At 35.5% G+C, this 26,024-nt stretch overlaps 1 protein-coding gene across 1 annotated transcript; it reads right to left on the reverse strand.

The window, feature by feature from the left end:
• Positions 1-1,426: 1,426 nt before the first annotated feature.
• Positions 1,427-25,573, reverse strand: LOC112687494 (homeobox protein Hmx-like). Its single transcript, XM_025560225.1, has 3 exons — positions 24,724-25,573; positions 10,379-10,545; positions 1,427-3,256 (listed from the first exon to the last, which is right to left on the reverse strand). The coding sequence occupies exons 1-3, from the start codon at positions 25,080-25,082 to the stop codon at positions 2,262-2,264; spliced, it is 1,521 nt and encodes a 506-aa protein (XP_025416010.1). The 5' UTR covers positions 25,083-25,573; the 3' UTR covers positions 1,427-2,261.
• Positions 25,574-26,024: the final 451 nt, after the last annotated feature.

The following is a 26,024-nucleotide window of genomic DNA, read 5'->3' on the forward strand; positions in this document are numbered from 1 at the left end:
ATTTTTTTTTTGTAACTATATTTTTGTGTTTATATTATAAAAGTTTAAATGCATATTTTTGCATATTTTGGTAAATAAAATTCATATACAAAATATATTCTACATATTCTAATATATATCTACAATTTTTTATTGTATATAAATCCTAGCCCTACTGATCACGAAATAACAATGTATTAAGGTTTGGCTATGCTATTCGCTTATATCTCGACAAGTATCAAACACTTAAAACGGAATGTATTTCAGCGAGCCGGGACACTGAACGTCAAAAGTATAGGGCAACCGTAAGATACCGATCTGGTCATAAATCCAGGTCGGAACGGAATCTTTTTCGAAAATACTGCTATACCATACAAGAACGGGGTGTATATAAGGGGATACGGAACAGACCAACGGTCAAATTTGTTATATAGACCGACCGTAGCGAGCACCTTCGGACCAGTTAACTTTTCTGAATAAATTAAATGTTTTTGACTTGGAATATTCTCGAAAAATATAGTTCGCCTTAATTTTAGTGATAATTTGAAATGCCTAAGTACATTTCCTAACCTCAGAACCGTTGAGATGGCGGCTACGCGTGGTGTATCGTGAAAGCGAACAGCAGAAGCCCCGTGTAGAAACGTGACACCCGACCCGACGGACTCGGTGTTTTCAGGACAACAATCCTTCCTTGCTGCGTTTTCGCTCGCGCACGAATTACCGTTTACAATGCGATTAGCGAAAATAATAAGAACCCGCGCGCGCACGCGCACCCACCATCACATTATTTATATGTACTATAACATGTGTTCTCGTTACGAGGATGAAAAAAATTAAATAAATAATAATGAAAACCACTTTGGGGTTTTTTTTTTTTTTTAATTTTTCGAGGGGCGGCTCGTTTTTCTTCTTCTTCGAGTGCAACAATGCTTGTCCGAACGCTTTCGTTGTCCGATCGATTTGACCGCAAAACTAGTATTTTTTAAATGCGTTCCCGCGTCATTCAAACTCGTATTTTTTCGTATTTTTCAATCATAATAATGTGTAATTTTACTCTGCGCAACGGTTTCAACCGTTCGCGATGTCAGTTGGACGCGACACCGAGATTCATACTTTCTTTGGTCGATCCTCGTTTTCATTTCCGTGATACAGGATTAATAAACAGTACACCCCTGCCGCGTTAGAGGTATCCAAAATCGATACCCACAAAAATATAAGAGTCATCTGAACGGTTTAGCGTATAAGTAAAATATTTTATTCATTGAACATCGCGTTATTTTAAACACACATATAAACGTAATTGTACATAATATTATATACAGCGAGACGACACGTTCTCGATGCGAATACGGTCCGCGTTCGAATGCGACTTATGTTTTAAATAATACAAATTACAGCAGTAACGTACTTACTTATATTTAAATAATGGAGAAAAAAAAATTAAAGAAAAGTTTAACAATAAAATAAAAGAAAAACTATAACGGTCAAACTATACAGCCATAATAATATAATAATAGTATTGTACATGGTAACTGGAAAAATAAACGCCACTTACATTACGAGACGCATATGCGTTAAAAAACGATACACGAATTCCGCATTGCGAACGGTGCCGAACACAATTATTAATTTTTTTTTTCGCTTACTCGGTACAGCATAACAATATGTTATCTACACGCGATATCCTTTAGTCTATTAAACGAATCATCTCTACGTCCTATTTATACACATATGTATGTATATATGAACAGCTGAAATTAATTTATATACATTTATTGTACTTACGACGTTATAGTTATAATAGGATAAATAGTGTTATGATTCTGAACAGATTTCGTTGCACGTATATTTGTAACCAACGATGATAAATTATTGTACACACCCATATATTTACAATAATTAATGAAAAATAAAAAAACTATTTTTATAATAATGATAATAATTACAAGACTTCGCGGAGGGTTGTATAATATTGTCCATAGAGACGATCAAAAATGGCCTTCTCCGGAATGGATTACAATTCATAAACATATTGTTTGTCTATTACGAAGTGTTATAAACGTAAACGCGCATAGTAATAATATGCAAAATGTTTTAATGGGAAAATAAAAAAAAGAAAAACCGGTAAATACGGTAAATAAGACACCTCGATAGTTCGAGTGGCCGACAGTGAAGAGGTTCGCTGTTCCTGCATCCGTCCTGTACTCCTCTCGAAATACTCGCGAGCGGCTAAGACGACTTCTCGGTGGAATCGATTCAATGGCATGGCCGGCTGAACGGTGTTAGACGAGTCCGGGCAGTGGAGCCCTGGACACCGCGGGGCTGGTGGACATGGTGTGCGTGATGGTGGACGTGCTGGTCGCGTGATGGTGCTGCGGCGGCGGCTGATGATGGTGGTAGAACAGCGACGGCGGTGGCGGTTGCTGCGACTGTTGCGGCGGGTACGCGGACGCCTGCGTGGACGCGGACGTGTGCGGCGGCGTCAGCGTACCGCAACCCCCTCCGCCGCCGCCGCCACCACTACCACCGCCACCTCCACCCCCACCACCACCAACGCCGGCTCCCACGACCGCGGCCACCGATGTGGCTATGCCACCGTGGTGATGATGGTGGCCGGCCGACTGCTGGCTGGACTCGTGGTACAAGATGGGCACGCGCACCAGCCGCTGGGCCGCGTGAGCCATGTTGGCCGCCTCGATCTCGGCCGCCACCTGGCGCTTCCACTTGTTCCGCCTGTTCTGGAACCAGATCTTCACCTGGGTCTCGGTCAGGTGCAGCGACGCGGCCAGCCCGGCCCGCTCCGAGCTGGACAGGTACCGTTTGATGTCGAATGTGGACTCCAGCTGAAACACTTGGCTCCGGGAGAATACGGTGCGCGTCTTCTTCTTCCGCTTGCCGCCTGCGCCTCCGCCGCCACCACTGTTACCGCCGCCGCACCCGCTGTGATCCTTCTTGCCGTCCTCGTCGTCCTGCCCGTCGTCCACAATGTCGTCGTCGTCGTCCATCGACGCGGTCACGTTCACCGACTGGTCAATGTAACGACCACCACCGCCGCCCACGCAGTTTCCCATGAACCGGCGCTGCTGCTGGTGGCCGGGCGATCCTAGACCACCGCCACCACCACCACCACCGCCCCCACCGCCACCGCCACCGTCCTCTCCGGTCGACCATCCGTCTGGGCTGTGGCCGGCCACCGAAGACGTGCCACCGGTGTTGACGCCCACGCTGTGCGGCGTGCTAGGACGGCTGTTCTCTTCGTTAGCCGAACTCGAACCACCTAGAACAAAACGAAACGCATTTAAGTTACTGCAATCGAAACCATCTGGTCGTGCTCGCGTCCAAAGAAGAAATCAAGATCAAGAAATTATTGTTAAGAAATCAAAGAAGAAATTCATCGTGTACCATTCGCAGGCCGTATACGTAATATGTAGTGAAAAATCGAAACGATCAAAAAAAAAAAAAAAAATCCACCGAACTCGTAATTATTATGCCTTTTTGTGTATAATGTTCTTGTTTTTTTTCGCCGATACCGTCCCGCTCAATACTTTACACCCTTTAGCTGGTAATCTCGACCGTAGTGAACGAGTAACCGCAGTTACCTATTCCCTCGTAGTCCAACCTAGCGGCTGTTGCAAATCATTTATGTTTTTATCCATATTTTTTAACCGATTGGTCTCGACAACAACCTATCGTATTACGTTGAAGCTCCTCTTGTTACGGATAAATAAAATAATAAATAAAATGTTCAATCTTTTCATTTAGCGAGCGCTTAATAGTGCATGATTGAACGTTCGAGTAATGCTAAGTGGTTGAGAAGTAGTGATAATCGAATAATATTATTAAAACGTTCCGCTATCGGAAAATACTGATCTGAATCGCATCGTACATTTAATCAAAAAAATTGATAACAAGTAAATCTTCGAAAAAATGCGTGTTTTATATTTTGTTTGCACGCGCTATGCGTAAATATATTCATAAAATTTATTTTCTCTCCATAACCGTAGAACAACAAACCAATGTTCAAATTATCACGAAATCCTCAAACCACTATCATTCTACTTACATGTAAATCCGTTTTTCGGTATAAAAATATTTTCAACAACTGTATATATGCTTATAAGCTCTCCCAAAACTAAATCCTCTAAAATCAGTTTTAGTGAGCCGAGTACAAGTATTGCTGAGAATCTATTCTAAACTATATTATCGTGTGTCTTGCGTGAACATGAATAATTAATAGATTTCATTCGGCACGGTTAATTTACTGTCATATACAGGTAGTTTGATTCCGGTTGAAAATGAATTATTGTTTGTTAAACTTTCCTTGCGTTATACCGTTTGATTACGAACCGTTTTTCTGTAACATTGTAATCCTCAAACCGCAATGTTTCCAACGGTAATCACGTTATATCCTTATACGTATTATCATATCGATGGCGTAGCGCACAAGTGTGATGAGTGATATTTTCGTAATTTTTCAGGAGAACGATTTTTAAGTTTGAGCTATTATAACAATTAAAAAATGTAACGACTTGTAATGAACTATTTGTTTTATTTTCCTTAACATATAATGAGTAATGAGGATTAAAAAACTTGCAATTACCACATTTGTATTCATAAAATTTTTTTTAAAAAAATATTGTTTACTTAACACATTATGTACACGTTAAAAGTAATACTTAAACTCATCACATTTTTCTTCTAATTTCAATAAAGAACAAAAATTACTTAAATAATGTTATAGTTTGGTATGTGCAGAATTTTATGATTAAATTGAATATGCACTTAACTCATTTTTCAAAAAAGTGTCACTTATCACACTTGTGCGCTACGCCATCGATATAGTTTTGGACTGACTTGCGCAGTAAAATTAACGAAATTTATCAGTTATATACGATTTTACCGTTGTTTAGTAATATCCCGTTTTCCGTATCGATAAGACGTATAATAAATATAGTATTTAGGTAAGTGGAAGAGTTTCTCGTATAAAACACGTTCGTGCGATGGTTAATTATTTATTTTCTAAAATGAAAAATTACGTTATCCTCCGTTCTGCATATGTCTCATGTACCCATTATAGCGTCCGGAATGCAAGGCCGAAATGCTTTTTAAACAGACATTGTTTACGAGGTACCTACTCGTGTATCCGCACGCGTCTGGTATTTTACGATAATTACCCAATGATTTGATTACAAACACCAATACGGCCAACAGCTTAATGGAATGACGCAGATTACGAGATCACATCTCTGACGCGATGCACACAAACGTAATCCAAGCGGTTTAAATACAACGGTGTTCGAAAAGTGTTAATTAAAGCCCGGATGTAAATGGAATATGTTTGTACGAAATTAAAAAACATACTCGTATACTACGCGCTAGAAGTACGCCGGAGGCACATTCAACCCACCCAGCTGCACGGTAGGGGTGACTGCGTTTCATTTACCTCGGAAACCCGTTTGAATTTGTATGGGATCGCAACTCTTACGATTGCGTATACAGATTGTAACCTACCCATCCCCTTCAACATCGCAATCATGTCCACGCATAAATGATTATTTGACAACATTATAAGCCAAATAAACAAAAGATGGTAATCGATAAGTGCGAAGTTCGAAAATATAACCTAACGAAAAGTAATGTCTTACGTTACCGGGGAAATTTGGAATCGAGCGCCCTAGATGAATATTGGACTCAACTCCAATGTAGTTTTGAAAACCTATCTTGCAAAGAGTGTACTCCCGTAGAGAATTTGGAAAATAGTGATTATTTCAAGGTTTAGGACAAGGATGGCCGACCCCAACTGGTCGGGAGAAAGGCAAAGAAGAAGAAGTGTACTCGCAAATTACCTGTTATTAAACCTATACTCTTTTTTATCGACATGGGAAATGTATAGGATCTTAATGACCAACCTGATGTGTTGATTTTATAAAATCCTGGGAATATTTAAATATACCTTATTGATTGACTAGTTCTTTATTGAAGCTACATGCCAGTGTGGAATGGATCCGAACAGGGTTTAACGAATATTCTGAAAACCATCATTCGGGCGTTTAAGATATTCAGTATGGAACAATAAAATAAGTTAAATATTGCATAACTCCACCGTTGACGTACCGATTATACACGCGTGATTACGAATTGTATTTATTATTCATATTTTTTGATTTAAATATGAAGGGATAAAAAATGAAACGTTAAAACAACAACGCAGTTAATCGCATTGAACAACGCTACACATCGTAGGTATACATAAATATATAAACATGTAGATGTATAGATGTTATTTTAGATTAAACGGTTTCAGTGGCGGATCCACGGGGTGGTTTGGGGGTTAACCCCCCTAATCAAGAAAAATATATATTAAAACTCAATAATTTTATGAATTCAGAACAATTTTTTTTTTTTTTTTAAGAATGAGAGAAAGTATATACGATTAATTTGTATTTTTATTCATACAAGAAAATAGTAGTCATAGATTTAAATTAATATATTATATTACTTACTATTATCTTAATTCATTATTAATCACCGACTGCAATGTTATAAAAAATATCCCAAGGGAAAACATTTTTCAACCCCTCCCCCCTTATCGCCAAAAAAGAAAATCCTGGATCTGCTACTGAACGGTTTCCTCGATTTTAACGTTTTTAAATATGTTTTGCTTCGCTACCATACGCCTTCTTTGATTACCGCACCGGGATTACATACATACTTTTGTCTTTATACGGAATTTGACCTACTTGTTTTATAAATACTTGCACATGTGTAACACTATGGTAAAATACAGGACATTGTATGCGGCTACATTGACTTAAGTATTTTTAAGTTGACTCAATCCAAGGTTTTCGAAATGTTTAACAACGCGCTGTACTTAACCCTTCTTTACAAACCATTAAACGGAGAAACCATTAAAGTGATTCGAAAATCCCGGTTAGAAGTCTATGTAGACATGAAGTATAAATTATAAAATATGCACGAATAAACTGCACCATTGAATATTAATAATTTTTCGTCCTATCACAATGTTATGAGTACAAATATGTATTGTATACACATGACGCACATGACGTAAATAATAATAAGTTGGCATTTGCCGTAATATTGATGTCAAGCCGTAAATTATTAGTACCCGTTTATTATACAGTAGTCGTGCTGTACATGATAATAAAAGGAACACCCTGGTAGTAATCTATCTGTACCCTAGTAATAGCCTGATAGTAATTTTTTTAGCCAAAGACCGCAAACACTCTATGCCAGGTTCTCACTATTATAATTTATTGCGTGTTTTTTATAGTGTGCGTATTTTTTCTCGTATAAGGACGAAATTGAACTAATGTTCAATCATGGTAATAAACATGCATAATCATTTATGCTCAAACTCGATAGCAGTTGGACATGTTGAATAATTGTGTGCCAGTTTATAATATCCATTCTCTTAAGATTTTTGTATGACGATGGGTTTCATTTCTCAGTTCAAAAATAAACAATTTGATGTTACGATACTACTTCTATTAATCTATTGCCGAGATCATAATATTATTTATTTTTTTCAATGCCTTTTGTTTCTTTTTTAAGATTTTTTGCAAATTATAAGTATTTCTTTTTTGTTGAATCTATATGATCTCGTTAAAAACACAAAAAAAGCTACACATCTACTCGCAATCAGATCACTTTTGAAACTAGACATTATTTAAATGCATACAAGGATACGACATTTGCAAGCATACATGTGAACATAGATTTGCTTATTACTAGGCGTATACTTGCTTGATACATATTTCAAATCATTTTAAAATACAAGAAATTGCAACAGTGCACTGCGCATGCGAACCCGGCACAATATTATGCGTTTCAAAAAATTTTATCAAATTTTCATTAACCTCGGTATGCTATTAATCGAATTGAGTTGTTAAGCACCACGCTTGAACTCTGTAGATTTTTATTTTTTCAAAAAAAATTACGTTAATCACTAAAGAGTCTGTATTTATGGTGTATACACACGGGTTCATTTTAGGGAAAATTAATGATTAACAATTGGAAACATTGTGTTACGATTAATCTTGTAAATCTTGTACATGATGATTATCACCACTGCACCGGTATGTTCTCGAAAAAGGCACTTTCTTTTTACATTTTGATCTAACGGTGTTAACGTTAAGTTCGTATACACTTGGTAGTTTTTGAACTCCGAATAGGCGAAAAACCTCTTGAGAGTGGCGGGGCATGTAGATTAACGCGTAGATAAATTAAAGACGTACAAGGTTAGGTTAGGTTAGGGTAGATTTTAGATAAAATGAAAAAAAAAATTTATTCTTTTACGACCTCAACACGGTACAGTGTACGTCGTGCTTGCATTGTACTATTATTGTTTCACGCAAACCGTGCGGTGCGTAGAAATGCCCACTGAGGTCTGGCGACGCGAACACGCGAACGAGAGCAAATACGTTATGCGTTGCTTACGATATTTACTATTTACCAATTACCATACGTACGTTATGGGACGCGCACACGACCGATTACGGTCGTTTAAATATCGATTGTCACCGATACAAGTCGATTAGACTAATGAAACGGTTAGAGTAGGTATACGATGATGAGGTATTGTGTCACGTCATGTCGAAACAATAGAGCTCTAATAGTACAATAATAATGTGTACGATGTATTATCTGGTCAGGCACTCTTCCCCCTCTCTCTCTTTTTCACCTTTTCCCACTTCCACCCTTTCCTTCACCTCTTTCTCCGTCTCGTAAGTCCACAACGATATGAAACAATTGTACACGCACACATAACATGTATCGTGTACCTGTGGTATTAATTGTCGGTTACAGGCACTTGTACGTACAGGGACGGAGCTTGTGGCGACGATCTAAAACGTGAAGCCGTACCCGGACGCGGTAGTGGCAGTGGCAGTTTAAAGCGAAGCCTTTGAAAATCTTTACATGCAAATCGAATGCAACGAAGCCTTTCTCGTGGAGCGTTACGCACGTCATGCGTACCGAACGCGCATATATTACAACATACGTAATTCAGCGTAGTAATAGTGTTCGGGGGCAAGAATGCCTCGGTGCTCGTTGATCGTCGAGCCCAACGCTTAGTTCACGAGATGATTACACTTTCGGAGGGCAAGAGGCGGTCAAGGATTTCGTCGTCCGTCAATACGTCGTTCCACCGATCTAGCTAGTTACGTGTCGAGTGCTGCATGCTCAGTGGCGTGCGCAGGAATTTGGTATGGGGAAGATGTCATATTAATAAAAATATATTATTTTCAATCTCTATTCTTTATTACTTTATAAAAAAAAAAAAAAAATGCAATCAAGGCGGAAATTCATCCTTCTGGCTTTTGCATTAAATTCATCAATTATTTGTTCTGAAGATAATGGAATGTCTCGATGTACGTTCATTAACGCCAACCCATTTAACCGTGACTGTCCCGCCGTATTTCTTAAATACGTTTTTGAACGTTTAGGACTAAAAAAAAAAACAATGGAAGGGGGATATATATCCCCTATCATCGCCCCTGCGCACGCCACTGTGCATGCTTATCTCATGCCCTGGCTGGCTAGTTGTTGTACGTCGTATCACAACGATACTTGTACGCACTCCCAACACCAGCCATTCTCACGTTCGCGAGCAAATTATCATTACTTTGTATACTTGGTTTTTTTTCTTCTGTTTACACACGTTCCCCACACTTGAGTGCTGTCCACACATACATAGGCACTTAATACTTTCGTCGTCACGTGCCGGTTCGACCCAAATAACATATCACATTACTCCGGACGTGCTCCATATCCGTGTACGAACGACGCGTCGATTGCGAATTATTCATTGGCAATGCCTACACGTATCGTTGTCGTTACAACATGCGTGTACCGGGGCGGAAATCGGTCAGTCGGGTTATCAGATTTCAATCATGTTTTCACGTCGAAGCCTTCACGTAATACTCCACGAGTTGTGTGACGCGTAAAAAATTACGAAAACTGAAACATTTAGGAACAATCTGAACAACGCACTCGACTGTTCGTATACGGTATATAATATCGTGAACTCGTGATATGGTTCCACGGCAATTTCGAACGACAAATTCCAAATCGTGATGCATTTAGATATGGTATTGTTAGTGTAAGAGCTATAAATAATGTATGTCCGCGTACAATATTTAGTAGTGGTGAAGAATTAATATACGATTAATGCGAACATTTATCGTTTTCGTCAGTCGTCAAAAACACTATTCGGTTACATGATGCGTCGACGAAACCGTTAACCAAGTAAAGTAACTAACCCGAATAACCTAGAGCCCCCTAATACCGTTTGTTCGTGATCGTGATGTCGAAACATCGACGGATCTTAGGCTATTCTATGGTATGCCGTATCATCGGTTATAGGTTATGTGCTTACCGGTCGGACTGATGGAGGCTGACAAAGGCTGCGACCACGCGGAATACCAGTGCTTGTCCAGTGCGTTCGCCGTGGTGCCGGCTATCCCCACGCCCGGGTACAGCATGAAAGGACTGCGACCCGATGCCGCTGCGGCCAGTGCTCCGAAATGGCTCATCAGGCCCAACCTGAAAGTATGTAAAACATGTTAGAGGGGCGGAAACTTGATTTTCGGGATCGGCGTTGGGCATTGAACGCGCTACCCGTTCGGTCATTTTTTTTGAAATATATTTAAAACGAATGCGTTTACGATCTCGATATTACATATTGTATATTTATTTTTTTCTTCGACACAAACCATTCGACCGAACGGCTCCCACACGTAACTCAATACTTATGCCGTGCGTTCGCTGCGACTTACGAGTTTATGACGTTCGCGCCAAGAAGGACACCTACGAACGCGTTTCGAACCGTTACACTTCTCGCATTCGCGAATACATTTACACGCTCAACATAAATACTAACAAATCTGTCCGTTACTCTTTTGATAGTAAGCTTCTTTATGTACACATACATTATGTTCCTGCGTGAGGATAATCTCACTATCCAGATTTTATGAGCTCTGTCGTGTAATACTATCCTTTTTATGCACGCGCCCCATACTAGTTTGGTTAATTCTACGAGTATTTTCATTCCCATTAAAATCGCACACGAATTTAGTGTGCTTATTACAATATAATTGACAACGATTATGAGCAAATGAGAAATACACTGGACCCACATGCGTACGACCACTATAATATAAGGAAACCAGAAAACATTATTCCTTACTAAGTCCGGAACGACACGTTGTGCATTCTTACAGGATCGTCTAACAAAGCTCGTTTAAAATCAAATATTATTCGACTCTTTTTTTTCCGTCAGCTGTGAAGCCGTATCGTTGTTATTGTATTATTGTTTTATAAAATAATACACGTTGTAAATGTACGAGCCAACAAGTAACCGAGATTTATATTTTAATTACATAATTATCAGAGTAAACCGTGTGCACAGTACACGAACATATTAATTTATTTGTTTTTTTTATCCGTCTTTAACCTGTCAATGTTAATACAATAACCGTTAGATTCGATCTCCGCTTTGTTGGTGCAGCGTTATAATAACAAACTACATTTTTTTTTTTTCATTCATATAATACGGTGTCCAAAAGCAATAAAAATCGCACCTGATGAACCGGTCGAATTAAATGAAGACGTTTGGCGGGCTTTCAAACGCATTAGTTCACCGGTTAGATCCCCGACCTGTACGTAATAATGCTCGCACGCGCGATCCTTGAAGAGTTCGCGAAACCTCTCTCCCGAGTCCACATCCATCCCGTCACGTCACTCTATACGGCCGCGAGCGCACAAATATCATATATAAATGATTACCGCATGCTGGCGCGTTGTTATATTAACCGGAAGGAACGCATATTACTCCACCGTCGTCCGTATTAATATGATAATAATAATAATTGCATGTGCGTTAGCTTCAACGCATCCGGTCGTGCTTGCGCGTGCGAGCGTAATTGTGTATAGGAGCGGGTGGGAGAGAGAAAGTCGAAAGTTTATACTAAACAGATTTGACTTGGGTAAAGTTTAGTTTAAAATTAATATTTAATCGTTCGATAATGGCGCTGGCGGGCGTAACAAACTTTCTTCGTCGCCACCGCCGTACCACTGGTGCGAGGGTAGTGTGAGGCGCAAAGGGCTCGTGTACAAACAGTGCACCGTTAAAAGCATTTAAACCGTCTTCTCCGACTCTCCTCCCACCCCTAGAGTATACGGCATGTATATATATATGTGTATGTGTGTGTGTGTGTGTGTTTGTATAATACCGTGCAGAAGTGTACGTTATTCGGAGAATCCCTTCGTCGCGACACTGCAGCAGCAAATTTCCCACCAAATGCTTTCACCACCACCGACAAGAGGTTTGCGACATGAAGATACCGTCCCGGTATTGGTGACGACGACAGCAACCGTGACGGTGTCCGATATACTTTAAAACTGTACGCGTTTTCACGACCAGCTACTTTGATTTGTTATTATAGTATATATAGTATATATACTATAATATATATATAGTATATATTATATACTATACATTATAATGTATATCATTTAAGTTCGATGTGATCGAAAGACAAACGTAATTTTACTGTAACGCCACAAAAAAAAAAAAATGAATAATAATAAAAATAATAAGCGTGATCGTACGTTGATTTAAATTTTTTCCTGTTTTTTTTATAGTATTTGTGAAGGATATACTGAATATCTGATGAACGGAATAATTGCGAGTTAAAAAATAATAAAAAATAAATACGGTGAATGTTTGAAACTTTGACTATCTCCCAAATCTTTATACCATAATTTAGTATGGTCATATTATGACCGAAAAAGTTTTACATACAATTTGGCTCGCATATTATAATATAGCTAATGTTATTATAGTTTATAAATCAATTTATCATAACGTTTCGATAAATTGACTTGCACATTATTATTTAAAATAGCATCGTGGTTTGTCTATTCACAGTATTAAAATTGATTGGATACTGTTTTCTGATTAAAATGTTGAAATAATTTCTAAAACAATAGACAAACTTTGGATACCATGAATATATACACTTTTAAATGTTGATCATAAAAATAATGAGTATAATAATAATTAATAATTTAAATAATATAATAATTAAATGTACACAATTTACATAGGTATTTTGGATCGCACAACAAGGATTACTGTATTATTAATGTATTGTTATTGACACGAGTATGTAATTTTTTTCATCAACGTACTAAAACTCACAGCTGTACACCTAAATACAAGTATATGTAATATTACATTATTTTACGCCTGTGTATATTTTTATGGATGTGCCTTGAAAATTTGAAAGTTGTATTGTAGACGTCGGACAGCAACACACGGACGTGGCTAAATATGAATTCGAACGGTAGACAAACGTAATTATTATTTTAATTTATTTTACCTCAATATACCGTTATCGATTTGTTTAAAACGAATTTGTTGATAACGGCTTAAAAGGAAAAAAAATATCTACCACAAAAAATATTTAAACACACGAAAGAACTTTTTGTAATTGTTGTATACGCGAAATTAATAAATAAACACATGACATACGTACGTATTTACACATATAGGCCTATATTAACACATAAACATTATTATTGCTGAGTTATGTTATCACGATTATTTATCTTATTAGCTGTCGTCATGAGTTCGCTCAAAACCGTAGAACAGAAGAAATTTTTAACTCAGGGGCGAACTATTAAAACACACCGACTATTTTTTGCGCAGTCTGATGAATTTTCGTCGGATTGCTCTTTAGTCGATCAATATATTACAATACGTAACTAAATTTAACAGACTAGCTGAGTAAATACATTTACATTAATTATAATCGTATTGTTATGGGATACAAACGATTTTTTTCAATATGAAAATTAGCTGATAGAAATGTTTTCGGTTCAGTCGATATACCATGTTTACCGTTTTCCTTTTATCTCTCTCTTCATATATTTTTTCTCGGAATGTCTCAAACACTAGACGGATTCCAGTTATACATTATTAAAAGTTTCACTTTATCGCAGTATCCATAAATGTACAATATACGCTTTTTTTCGTAACTACTGTGTTAAAAAATACAGATCACACCGATTTTTTTTTTACGCATTTGTGATCATAAATCTTCAATCTTAGCGGACCGTGTGATACATGTTTATACGCATAATGTTTTCGGAACTATAAATAAATATAAAACAATGGAATGACGTACAATCGTTATAACAAATGCGGAATGATGAATTTTAATATTATGATTGCCTACACAGCAATACGATTATGCTCGTGTCGTGTGTAATTCGATTGGAGGGCGGCGTCAGCGTAGGTAAAACGTCGAGGCGTTCATGGTGGTGGTGATGGTGGTGGTAGTGGTATAGACGATTTTCGGAAAACAGCACAATATATGCGAGCGCGCGCGCGCATATTTGTGTGTGTGTGCGTTTGATGGGAATGATAGAGGGATGAGAACGAATCGAATGGGTCCTGAAAGAAGGGTTGTCCCGGAGGGTAGAAGCGAGGGTTATATCGACAAATTCCTGGTGAACACGCCACTCCTGCCGCTTTATCCCCGTGGCAGTGTATATGCTCCTGTACCACCGCCGGGCCCCCCTCTCGTTCCATCGCCGTTGGACCTATACATACCGCCCAAAGCACGGTGGAATTTATCGCCGTCACAAATGGCCGCCGCCGTTTGCCCAATTATATCGGGCGCGTCCGGCTTTACTGACAAATGCATTAGCCGTAATTGATAGTTATGATTGCGCGTCCCCTCTACCACCCTTCATCAGCATTTACGTCACCCGGTCACTCGTTCTCTTTCTCTCTCACACGTTACCTCTCCGTATCTCTATTTATCTATCCTTCTCTCTCTCTCTCTCTCTCTCCCTCTCTCTCTCTCTCTGTCTCTCTCTGTCTATACACTCTTCATCAATATATTATTATCACTCTCTTCCCCTCGTACGCTTTTTTTTCACGTGCCGATCGAATAAATATGATTAACCAGGGTTTATAAATAAATATTACCGAACCGAAGGGTTCCGTTATCTTTTATTTGCTTAATGTTCTCTCCCCCCCCCACTTACTCACATTAACCCTTCAAATGACACCTAAACTCTTAAACGGGTTTGAAGGCAGTCCACTTCACCAATGAGGGCGATCACGTTTACTGAAAATAAATTCACTTTTGATATTTGCGTGTGACAAATGATAAACAATAAAGTATTATATAAGTTATTATTATATTACATAAACATTGAGTATAAATAATCCCCGGATATCAGTCGTCATTGATCCGGTATAATGTTACGATCTACCGTTAAAGTATTTCTCAGCATTCCCTACAGCATCCTCATTGTTATCACATTCATTGTTTTTTTTCGTTTGATTAATATAGTACCTGAATGATACATTATAATCTAATATATTATGTGATAAAATATAATTTAGGTATTATAGTATTTTGTATAAATGAACGTTTAACGATGGTAATTTAAGGAAAAATACATTCAATGTGGATTTCGCTTGTACGCTACATTGTTTTGCTACACTACTGAATTAATAAAATACTTATTATGATGAAGAATACATGATGTTAGTATAAAAGTTCTGCTGAATTCTAAACTAGACTATATTTTAAATTAACTTTATTGCACTAAATGTGAGTTTAGTGAAAACAAGATAATAATTATATGGTTTGAATTATTCCATATATTTCATAAATGGTTTTTAATTATAGAAAATGTGTTCTTAAATCGTATATTAATTTGGTTTTTATAAAAAAAAAAGCAATTTATATAATTTATCCCGTTAATACAATTAATAGCTTTGAAGCTCAAATCAAGCCATTTTATCTATATTTATATCTATATAAAAATCAATATATTTATATATAAACGATATACCCTTCAAAAAGTAATTGATTTTAATCATTACCTAATTGTAAGCTAATTAATTTGATTTAATCGTTTCAATACAAATATGTATAGAATTTAAATTTGTAAAACTGTACTGAAATTGAACATTTATATGATTAGCAATTTTTTATTGGTAGAATTTCGTAATAATTTACGTGGTAAGTTTTGAAAATTATATAGGAATTCATTAAATAAATCTGATATGTTCAATAAAAGTTCAGTTTTCACAACTGTAAATAAATTAAGATTTTGCTTTATTTTTTTGACATCAATTCTGTAAAAAAATATTTGCATTGAGATATTCATCGATTTACTTTTTATAAAACTGATGCGCAACTACACCTACTGATGAAGGTTTACTTTTTATTGAATATTTAACGATTGCACCAATACTTTACCTAACAATAATAATAGCTCGTCTAGTAGAACGACGAGACAACGAATTGCAACGAATTATTAACCCTTTGTTGGTCACCTTATTGACCTGAACAATTAGTCACAACAATAAACAATGGTCAGCCGGGGTAATATTATACTCCATGTATTAAATTTATTCCTGTAATTATTAAATTCATAGATTTTATTATTTTTTATTAAATATGTGTCTTACATATATGTATAATAAATATTTAGATAATTAAATGCGAATTTTTTAAGTATTTCAAAGGTAATATGAACATTTATTCTATATAAGTATAATATTAAATATTGCTAATTACTTTTCTAGTTTTTTATTTTATTATTTATGTGAAATTAATATAGTGATCTAGTATTTAAATTATTATTTTTGATAACAAATACTACATATTTTTATTATTATTTATTAGTTTATGTTAAATAGGAACCCTAATATGATAATTGAAAATAGATCAAATATATTGTAATTATCTTTTCACTATACTCATATAATAAAATTAAAAGAAATATATTTATTCTCAAAAGAAACTCTTTTTAAAAACTTAATTAATTCTGTAAAAATTGGAATTTTTTTTATAAATTAAATTTCAAATGATCTAAAACAAAAATAGCCAGCTGGGGTAAAATATTTCCAGACTCCACTTTGAATTACTGTTTATTATTTGATACTGCAATGATAATGATAAAAATCATGTTATCATATTAATACACTAATCAAAAATTATATCATGGCGGTGGAGATGCATATATTCTTACCTCCATAAGAATAAACGTTTTCAACATGTCTGGGATATTAAAATATCCCGTGGTGACTAACGAAGGGTTAAAGCAATGCGTAATAATAATATTTAATATACTTATGGTACAACATTAACTAAAATAATTAATGTTTTACATAGCTAAAAACCAGAATATATCATAATATTAATTAAAAATGTAAACTGTTTAATCTAAATAACTTTGTTGAGCTTTAGTCACATGATGTTGAAATATAGTTGAAAATACATAAAAAAAAGATTATTGTGAATAATTTTATTGGAATAAAAATGTGATGTGTAAACTAAATACTCAATTAAACCGCACATATAAAACAGTACTCACTTTTACAATTTTCATGATAATGGCATATTAGAATTTTACATTATTACACTATTTATTCGTTTTGTTTTAGTATAATAATAATATCATTATAATATATTTATATTATACAACATAATTATTATTATAAAGATATTACGATTTTTTTTCTTATTTAGAATTAACTACAATTACAAGATTATTAGCCTGTTGTAGGTTTAAGTTGCGCACTCAAGGGGAGGAATATGATGTAAGAGAACTCATACAATACTAGTGTTCATTACAGGAAGTGAATAATGGTATATGGGTAGTTTTCAAGTTTCTATTTATATTAATATGATTGAAAATTTAAAAATGTTCAGAATGCTCCGTTGGTTTTCTACTGTTCATGATTGATTTATAAATAATATAATAAATATTTGTCGTTATTTGAATCCATAAACGTAGTTTGGATAATTATTGTATTAAATTTTATTGTACTAATTTTTCCTAATGATTTCACATCGAAATGAAATAGTTAATTGTTTGCGTAACATCAAGTCGATTAACTAAGACAACATATTATTGATTTTAATATTATAAATACTTTGAACAAAAAAAAAAAAAGGTGACCCATAAGGAATTCATCATGTTTATATAAATATTATATATTAAAACTACTAAACATAAAAGTTTACGAGTCTAAATGTAGAGTTCGTCAGAGCGTTGGGTGTTCTTATTTCTCCGTTTTGAGCAAATACAAATACACTTAAGCCTCTTTCACACAGTCCGTTTCTTCAGTGGCGACGGAAACGGATCGGATGAAAATAGAAAACGGACAATATTTTCACACAGTTCGTTTAATTAACGGCAACATGGACTTTTATTACTTTTATTATTTACAACTCGATATTATCCAACTCCAATCGGTATGTTGTATGCAAATATAGTGATTTTTTTGATTTTCAAACAATTATTTAATATTGTTATCACGGTGTTAAAAAACCAGTATAAAAAGTTATTAATTTTATATTAACATTACCGAAGACACAAACAAGTCATGAGAACCAACAGAAGAAAACATTGGGTTCATCCAATTTTGTAGAATCACGAACATTTGGGTGTTTACAGAACTCTTGTATGATGAATTATGACTGAACCCAAAGAATTATTTTAATTTTTCCAGGGATCCCTCGTTAAGTTACTGTCTTTGTAACTGTTTAAGGTTTTATCCCGAATTACTGGCCGTTCTTCTATCAAAGTGATTAGAAGTTCTATATTTAAAGAAATCAGACTTTTTTTTTTTAGTTTTGTAGAAAAAATTATAATAAAAAATAAGACACGAGTTACGACGATGATGAATACAGATTGACAACTAAACTTAAATAATAATTTTATTTATTCAAACAAAACTTAAAACCGAATACCGGATAAAAGTTATCGGATACGAATCGGAAATCGTGAAAGGTTATCACTATTAATATAGTCTTGATAAACGGTCCGTTTTAAAAATATTCCGAAGACGGAAAAATATCGAAACAATCTGTCAAGTGTTCCGATAACGAACCGGCGCGCTGTTTGTTGGTTGAAACAGAGAGCGTGAATAACTTGTATGAAAAACCATGTTTCTTATCTACTCCGTTTTCAACTTTTATCCGATCCGTTTTCGTTGCCGTCAAAGAAACGGACTGTGTGAAAGAGACCTTAAAGCAGTGTGGCCGGTGCACCGGTTGATTATAATTAATAAAATCGGCGTGACGGAACAACGTTTTTAAATAAACATGTATATACACATACAAATAAACACAAAGGAGGAAACTGGATATCAATCGGGCAGACAGGCAGCGGAATAGCTCGTTAGTTTTTTATTTTTATTTTTTGTGCAGAAAAGAGAAAAGGGGTCCGTTTTTATCGTCTTTTGTGATAGAACTGGCGTTCTATTGAGTGTTCGAGCAGCGTTTTTCGTGTAATTAAGAGGGTCGTTTTAAAATAATAATAATAATAATAATAATAATAATAAAAAGCAAAAAAAAAAAGAGTTAAGAGAGCAATTTATACCAGTTCATATTATATGTATATATAAAATAAAAAACAATTCTTGACTAAAACAATCGGGGACGTTTGACAAACAAAAGAATTAGGAAAACGTTTTAGTCGATTTTTAAGCTTTTTGTTTTGCCCGGTACGATTATTATTAGGATATTATACGGGGTGGCGTGTCATGGTGTGTGGTAGTGGTAATATCATCTGCCAACCGATTATTCAATCAACACATCATCGTCAAATATATCACACAAGTATTCCTACGTGAATTAAATAATTAAACTTAATCGAGGAGCTGCGATTAGTAGAGTGATTATTATTATTTTTTTCATAAATCAAATGTAATTAAAAATATCTGTTAAATATCGTTAATTGATTCACATTCGAGATTTATAATATATTTTCACAAGTGAATTTACAATTTCCTTCAAAAAATTGTAAGCATCTCATATGTATATGTTACCGGCAATGTCGGAAATCAGTCATTATCAGTAATGACTAATAAATATTAACAGTGGATAATTAAGTAAGGCAATACTGACAATGTCTAGGCAATATATAAAATGCCTAAATTTGATAGTCAATGTGGGTAATATTTAATTTATTTATTAAAATATAATTAAAATCAACAGAATCATGTATAATTATTATGGTTATTATTTATTTTCATAAGATAAACTACTATAGCACTTCGAATTACATAATATTTTAGCTGCACGACAAGCACATAAATTATTTTGACATTTTGTTTTACAATGACACCTTTGATATTCCTGACTCCCAGCAATACTGTTATGCCCGGCAGCCTCTCGGAAAGTAATTTCTTTTTCTTTCGCTGAATTTGTTGTCTCTTTCAAATCAAGAAAATTTTCGTTACATGGAATAGTTAGACATGGAAAACATGGAAATTATCCGTTGTCTATAGTACCTACTATAATGCCAACAAGAACCATGAATGAGACAGAGAGCTTAACTACAGTAAAACCAGGCCAATATTTTCATTTTGGTTTGGGTAATACAATTCAAAATTATTTTAAAATAAATTGCATGAGTAATATTGATATTATTAAAATTGTTATTGAAATTGATATTTTACCAATTGCAAAAAGTAATTCAAGCCAAGTATGGCCAATTTTAGGATAAATCCTCCCTAATCGCAACTCAGTGTTTTCAATAGCTACTGCAGCACAACTGAAAAACATTGACTAAACTTATCAGTCAATTACGGAAATATACACCGATTGCCCACAATGACTGGCGTGCATCAGCATTACTGACATTGCATAATCATTACCGTCATTGCCGGGATTACCGATAATGACGATAACATATACACATAAAAAAATAAATGAAAATCAATTTTACTTGTAAAATAATAAAACGTTAACTCGTACATGTGATTGTCATCAGGGACTGGAACCTTGATGTTTTTACCGATTCTGGTTCCGGTTTCGGTTCTTTGAAAATTAAGAAATTCGGTTCCGGTTCTTAAACAGTACAGAATGTCGGTTCCAATTCTTAGATATTTATAGATATTTAAGTTACATAAAAAAAATTTCAAGTAGAGAAAATTAAAAATTAATTTAAAACAATAATTTTGTCAGTTTAAAGTTGTAATTGACTTTACATACAATGGTTGTTTTTTTGAAATTTAATTGTAACCTTTTATGTGTTATATTACTCATTAATGAATTATTTAAGTCTTCAATTCGTATTTTTTTTTTTTTTTTTTTTTTTTTTTTTATTGTAACCCATCAACAAAACTTAAAGTGTCCAAAAATTAATTATTTAAATAATAAAAAAACAAAATTTTAACAAAATTGTTTTCACTTACTTTTATTGGGCATGAACATATTTTACAGGTTGATTGGTCTTTTATTTTATTGCCTATAGCTAAAATATTTATAAACTATTGAAGTTGATAGACGACCCAGTTTTTAAAAATAATAGATGTATTTATTATTAAAAATATTATAGACTTTCTTCAATTCTTCTTGCAGTCACTACACCAGTCACTAAATGTACACATAACAGACTTGATAGTCATAGTGCATAGATATGATCGGGATGTGTAGTAGTGGAATGTGAAGGGGTAACTTATCAAGTGGTGTCGTTTGTTGTTGTGCTAAAAATAAAATATTTTTTCCAATAAAATAGGAAATTGATAATCCATAGTCTATATTATACCATATGATATTATCTAATTCTTGTATGAATCTTGTATTATTGGGGTTATTATTATTATTATTAAGGCCTCAGCAGTCGACACACTGCGTATTTTCTCCATTCGTCAGAACCCGTTGTGTTTTTACGTTCATTTCGTATACGTACACTCTGATGTATAAAATACAAAAATTACAAGAAATATATTCATCAAATCTTTATATTTTTCCTAATAATGATAAAAACAAAAAGTTCATGTTTATTGTTAAAATATTAGATAAATGATTTTAGTTATATCTGCTGTAATTTTATAAAATCGAAAAACTCTGAAGAACCGAAAAGTACTAAAAATATTTTTAATTTTTCTAAATGGGTTCCGGTTCCGATTCCGGTTTTACGAAATAAAGAATATAGGTTCTAAAAAAGGTTCCGGTTCCTAAGTTTTCTTCAAGAACCGGTACCAGAACCGGTTCTTTCGGTTCCGGTTCCAATCCCTAATTGTCATACTACTTAGACCACTGAACTAATTCAAAAATTCACAAAAGACAATTATTTATACTTGTATTTTATAATTTTATTTATAATAATAAATAATATTGTATGGATTTAATTGACATCAAAATATATTGGAATCGTTTTTAAAATCGGTTGAAAACTAAAATGTTCTTAGTAAAATACAAAAATAAATAAGTTCAAACGTTTAAAATGTTGGGTTAGTAGTAATATTTTATCAATTCACCATTAAAATAAAAGAATAATAACTTCAGTAATACACCGAAAAATACTTTAAGTATCTTACCCTTTTAAATATTTTATCGTTTTTTTTTCTAGAAATATTTTAGTTTTATCAACAGTATATTTTATTTTGTGTAATTCATATATACCCAGGTATATATTTAAGGTTTACGTTAAATAATGTGTATTTAATGTTCTTTAATTACCTTTTTATAAACTTCCCTAAAAATGAAATGTGATAAATGATGTAAAAAACTACTTAAAAAGTTTATCACATCAGATGTAGCTGGTTCCACAGGGAATTATCAAAACTATTTACAGTCAAATACTAAGAATAATAATATTAATGATATAACATATAAATGTATTATCTGGAGGTAAAATTATATTATAATTTTGAATTTGAATGATTAGCAGCAATTGTAATCACTTAATCTTTAAATTTAAAATTGTATATTTTTAATTTATATTATAATTAACTGCCTAAAATTGCTTTTTATTTGATTTCAATTACATGTATCTACGAAGAATATCGAAATATTAAAAATATTAAAATTCATTAAAAATAATTCAAATATAAATAACACTGATTAATAAACCGTTTACATCCATTTTCCATATTAATTGTACTAAAAATATTTCATTTCTAAACTTCACTTAACTGCTCTGTTTAAACAATTATTTAGGTTTGCATGTATGACAACATATGAATGGTATTTGAATTGTCACCTCATGCCAAAATATCTCAAAGACATTGGAGTTAGATTAACCGACCACCACTATAAGTCTTTGAGTTGCCGATCTAGGAAACTTATTTCACACTTATTCCGCACTTCCGGTTAGTTAATTTCATGCTATTATGCCCGACATTATTTAAATATGGTCCCCAATTACTGAGTCATTACATTTTCACTCTATAACGTGACAACACTTACTAACCAAAACCATCATCCGTTAACATGATACATCTTCTGTATAAGTCCAGACCATTTTGTTTCGAATTAATTAAAACATATTGTTGATTTTGTGAAATGCGATCAACTACATAATACTGTAGTAATACTCTACATACAATACTTTTCAATCGCAGTGATTTCTGTAAACTTGAGCCTATAATTCCCAACTGTAACTCTAAGTCTGGACCAATATAATAATATATAAAAAATCACGAAGAAATACGCCGTGTAATCGTTGGTTTAGGTTCGTATTCTTTGCATTGACCTATATGCATGATTTTATTTTGAAACCAGAAAACATTGTTCGACCGTTTCAATACTTATATCTACGTTCATGATATTTGACAAATAATTGGTATGAAAGCAGTAAGATTTTTAGACATAAGATTTGGGCTAGCAACCAAGCTCACTAACAAAGTATTGTACCCAGAGGCTTATAGATATGTCGAATAGAAAAACTCAATGCATATCCAATGTTAATAATTGACTTTTGAAAACAATACTTAAATAAATAGCAATTAAAGCAAATCGTACAAGGCGCAATACATATGGTAATTATTATCATATAAAACCCCAAAAATTCATTGTGTATTTTCTGAGGTACAAATTACGAAACAGTACCGAGAACAATTTCTATTACTACGAGCATATTACAAGAGTCAACGGACTAATACCCTTCTACATAGCCAAATAATATATTTTATTTATTTATTTAAATATACTTTATGCCAAACGGCAATTAATATAGTTACATGTACAGTGGCAATCCCCTAATTAAGTAACAATAACAATTAAAATAACTATAGTATATAGAGAAGCATACAAGTGACATTGTAGAAACAAGAAGCCAGATAATTCAGCTAAAATGACTAAGGCAAATTTAGGTTACCAACTCGGAGCATCTTGCGTAATGGATGGTTTTAACCATAGACCGTTGAGTTGTAAAGGATATAAAATTATTAAACTAACCTAACCTTAATTATAAAGGTATCAAAGGCATTTTTTTCGGCTTTTCGAACAATTAGGGTTTTGAGAATTATTGCTTTAGTTGATTACAATCAATTTTAGTTTTCTATATAAGATCGTTCAAGAAAAAGCTGTATTCCTTGTATATTTGTATATTATATCATATAAAAAAAATATTCATTTTAATTTATTAAATAAGAAAAAAGTAGTATATAAATGCATTTTTTCATAATTATCATTTTCTTAATGTCTTTATTACTGATAAAATGTATTTAATTTTATGTAAATTATCTATTTAAATGTAACTCTTTGCTCCATCACTAGCTACGCTTTCAGGAGAAGAAAAAAAAAATTAATTTGAAAGATTTTACCGAACGATGTTATGCTTGGATTTTATATAGGCGTTTATGCGCACTGTTCGCGCGAGTACATAAAGTCATAAAACGTATACGTAAATTTGGCCGTGCCGAACGGCAATTAAGAAGGATTCGCTCACCTGGATAACATGGCGTGGTCGGCGGCCGCGGCGAGATGCGCGGTGACGTCGAAAGTCGCTGCGGCCGCGGCGGCTGCGGCCGCGGTGGCCGGCGACACGGCTGCAGCAACGTTCTTGTGATGATGTTTGCCGGCACCTGTGCCAGGCTTGTCCTTGCTGAGTATGCTCGAAATGGAGAACGACGTGTACGGCGGCGCGGCCGACTTGACGGCCGGCGATTCGCGGCCGCCTCCATTGGCCGTGGCCGTGGCGCCCGTGGCCGCGGTACCGCCGTTACCGGTGGCCAGGTGGCCGCGATCGTTGCAGCACTCGTCGTCGTCGTCGTTGCCGGTCACGTCGATGCGCGGCGACTCGGACATGGTGTGCGACAGCGGTGGTAATCGAACGCGTCGGCAAACGTCCGTGGTTCGCGAACGCGGTCCGTCGCAGACGCAAGGGACCCACGGGAAGAACTGTGGGATAACGGGTGCGGAGCCCAAAAAAAAAAATCCGCCGGAAAATGGTTTCGCAGACGTCAAACCGTGGATCCGGTGAGAAAGGGATCGGTTCCGTTGGTGTCGCGATCCGACCCGGTTGCGTGTGGACGATGTGTCGCTGGTGTTCACACCGCGGTCCCTGCGCGCGTTCAAATCGCTTCGCGTGCGTGCGTGCGTCCGACCGCCAGAACGGTGATAGTGATAATATTCGTGCGGACGTGGTGCGTACGTGAACGTGTGCGTGCGATGCGTACGACGACGGTGCGCGCGCGATTGTGCCGTCGTCGCTGAGCGTTCGGGGCGGTTGTACTAACCGACGACTAGACGACCATATACGGTTTGCGGTGTCGGAGCACTTAAACGTACCGCCGCCGTAATATTATTATTACTACTATTACTACCACCACTACCACTACTACCACCACTACTAATACTACTCCTTCCCTCTTTTTCGGTTTTTTCTTCCACCCTCTCCCTCACCGCGCTCGTTTGCCGCCCTGTAGCGCGCGCGGACATTTTAACCCTGCCGCCGCTGCCCCGCGCCCACCGACGCTCCGCCCAACCCCGGCGCGTCAGACACACCTACTCCATTGGTCCAAAAACGGATTTCATCCCCTACCGAACCGCCCCACTCATCACTACTGCCGCCGCCGCCGCCACGCGTGTACACCTATGCGCACGACGCGCCTCGTCCACCTTCGTCTACCCACCACCCCAGACGCCACTGCTGCAGTGTTACATCGACGGCGATCATCGGATTCCACTTGAACGCCGCCGCCTCCTTCCCGGTTTCGGTTTTACGCCGGTTTTACGCCGCGCGCGTGA

Source organism: Sipha flava, unplaced genomic scaffold (genome assembly GCF_003268045.1).
Source record: "Sipha flava isolate LNK unplaced genomic scaffold, YSA_version1 34_pilon_pilon, whole genome shotgun sequence".
Taxonomy (NCBI): domain Eukaryota; kingdom Metazoa; phylum Arthropoda; class Insecta; order Hemiptera; family Aphididae; genus Sipha; species Sipha flava.

Coding starts and splice junctions, on each gene's coding strand:
- LOC112687494 (XM_025560225.1), bottom strand. CDS start 25,082: ATGTCCGAGTCGCCGCGCATCGACGTGACCGGCAACGACGACGACGAC. Junction 10,546..24,723: donor GACCACGCCATGTTATCCAG/GTGAGCGAATCC, acceptor ACATACTTTCAG/GTTGGGCCTGATGAGCCATT. Junction 3,257..10,378: donor AGCCTCCATCAGTCCGACCG/GTAAGCACATAA, acceptor GTTTTGTTCTAG/GTGGTTCGAGTTCGGCTAAC.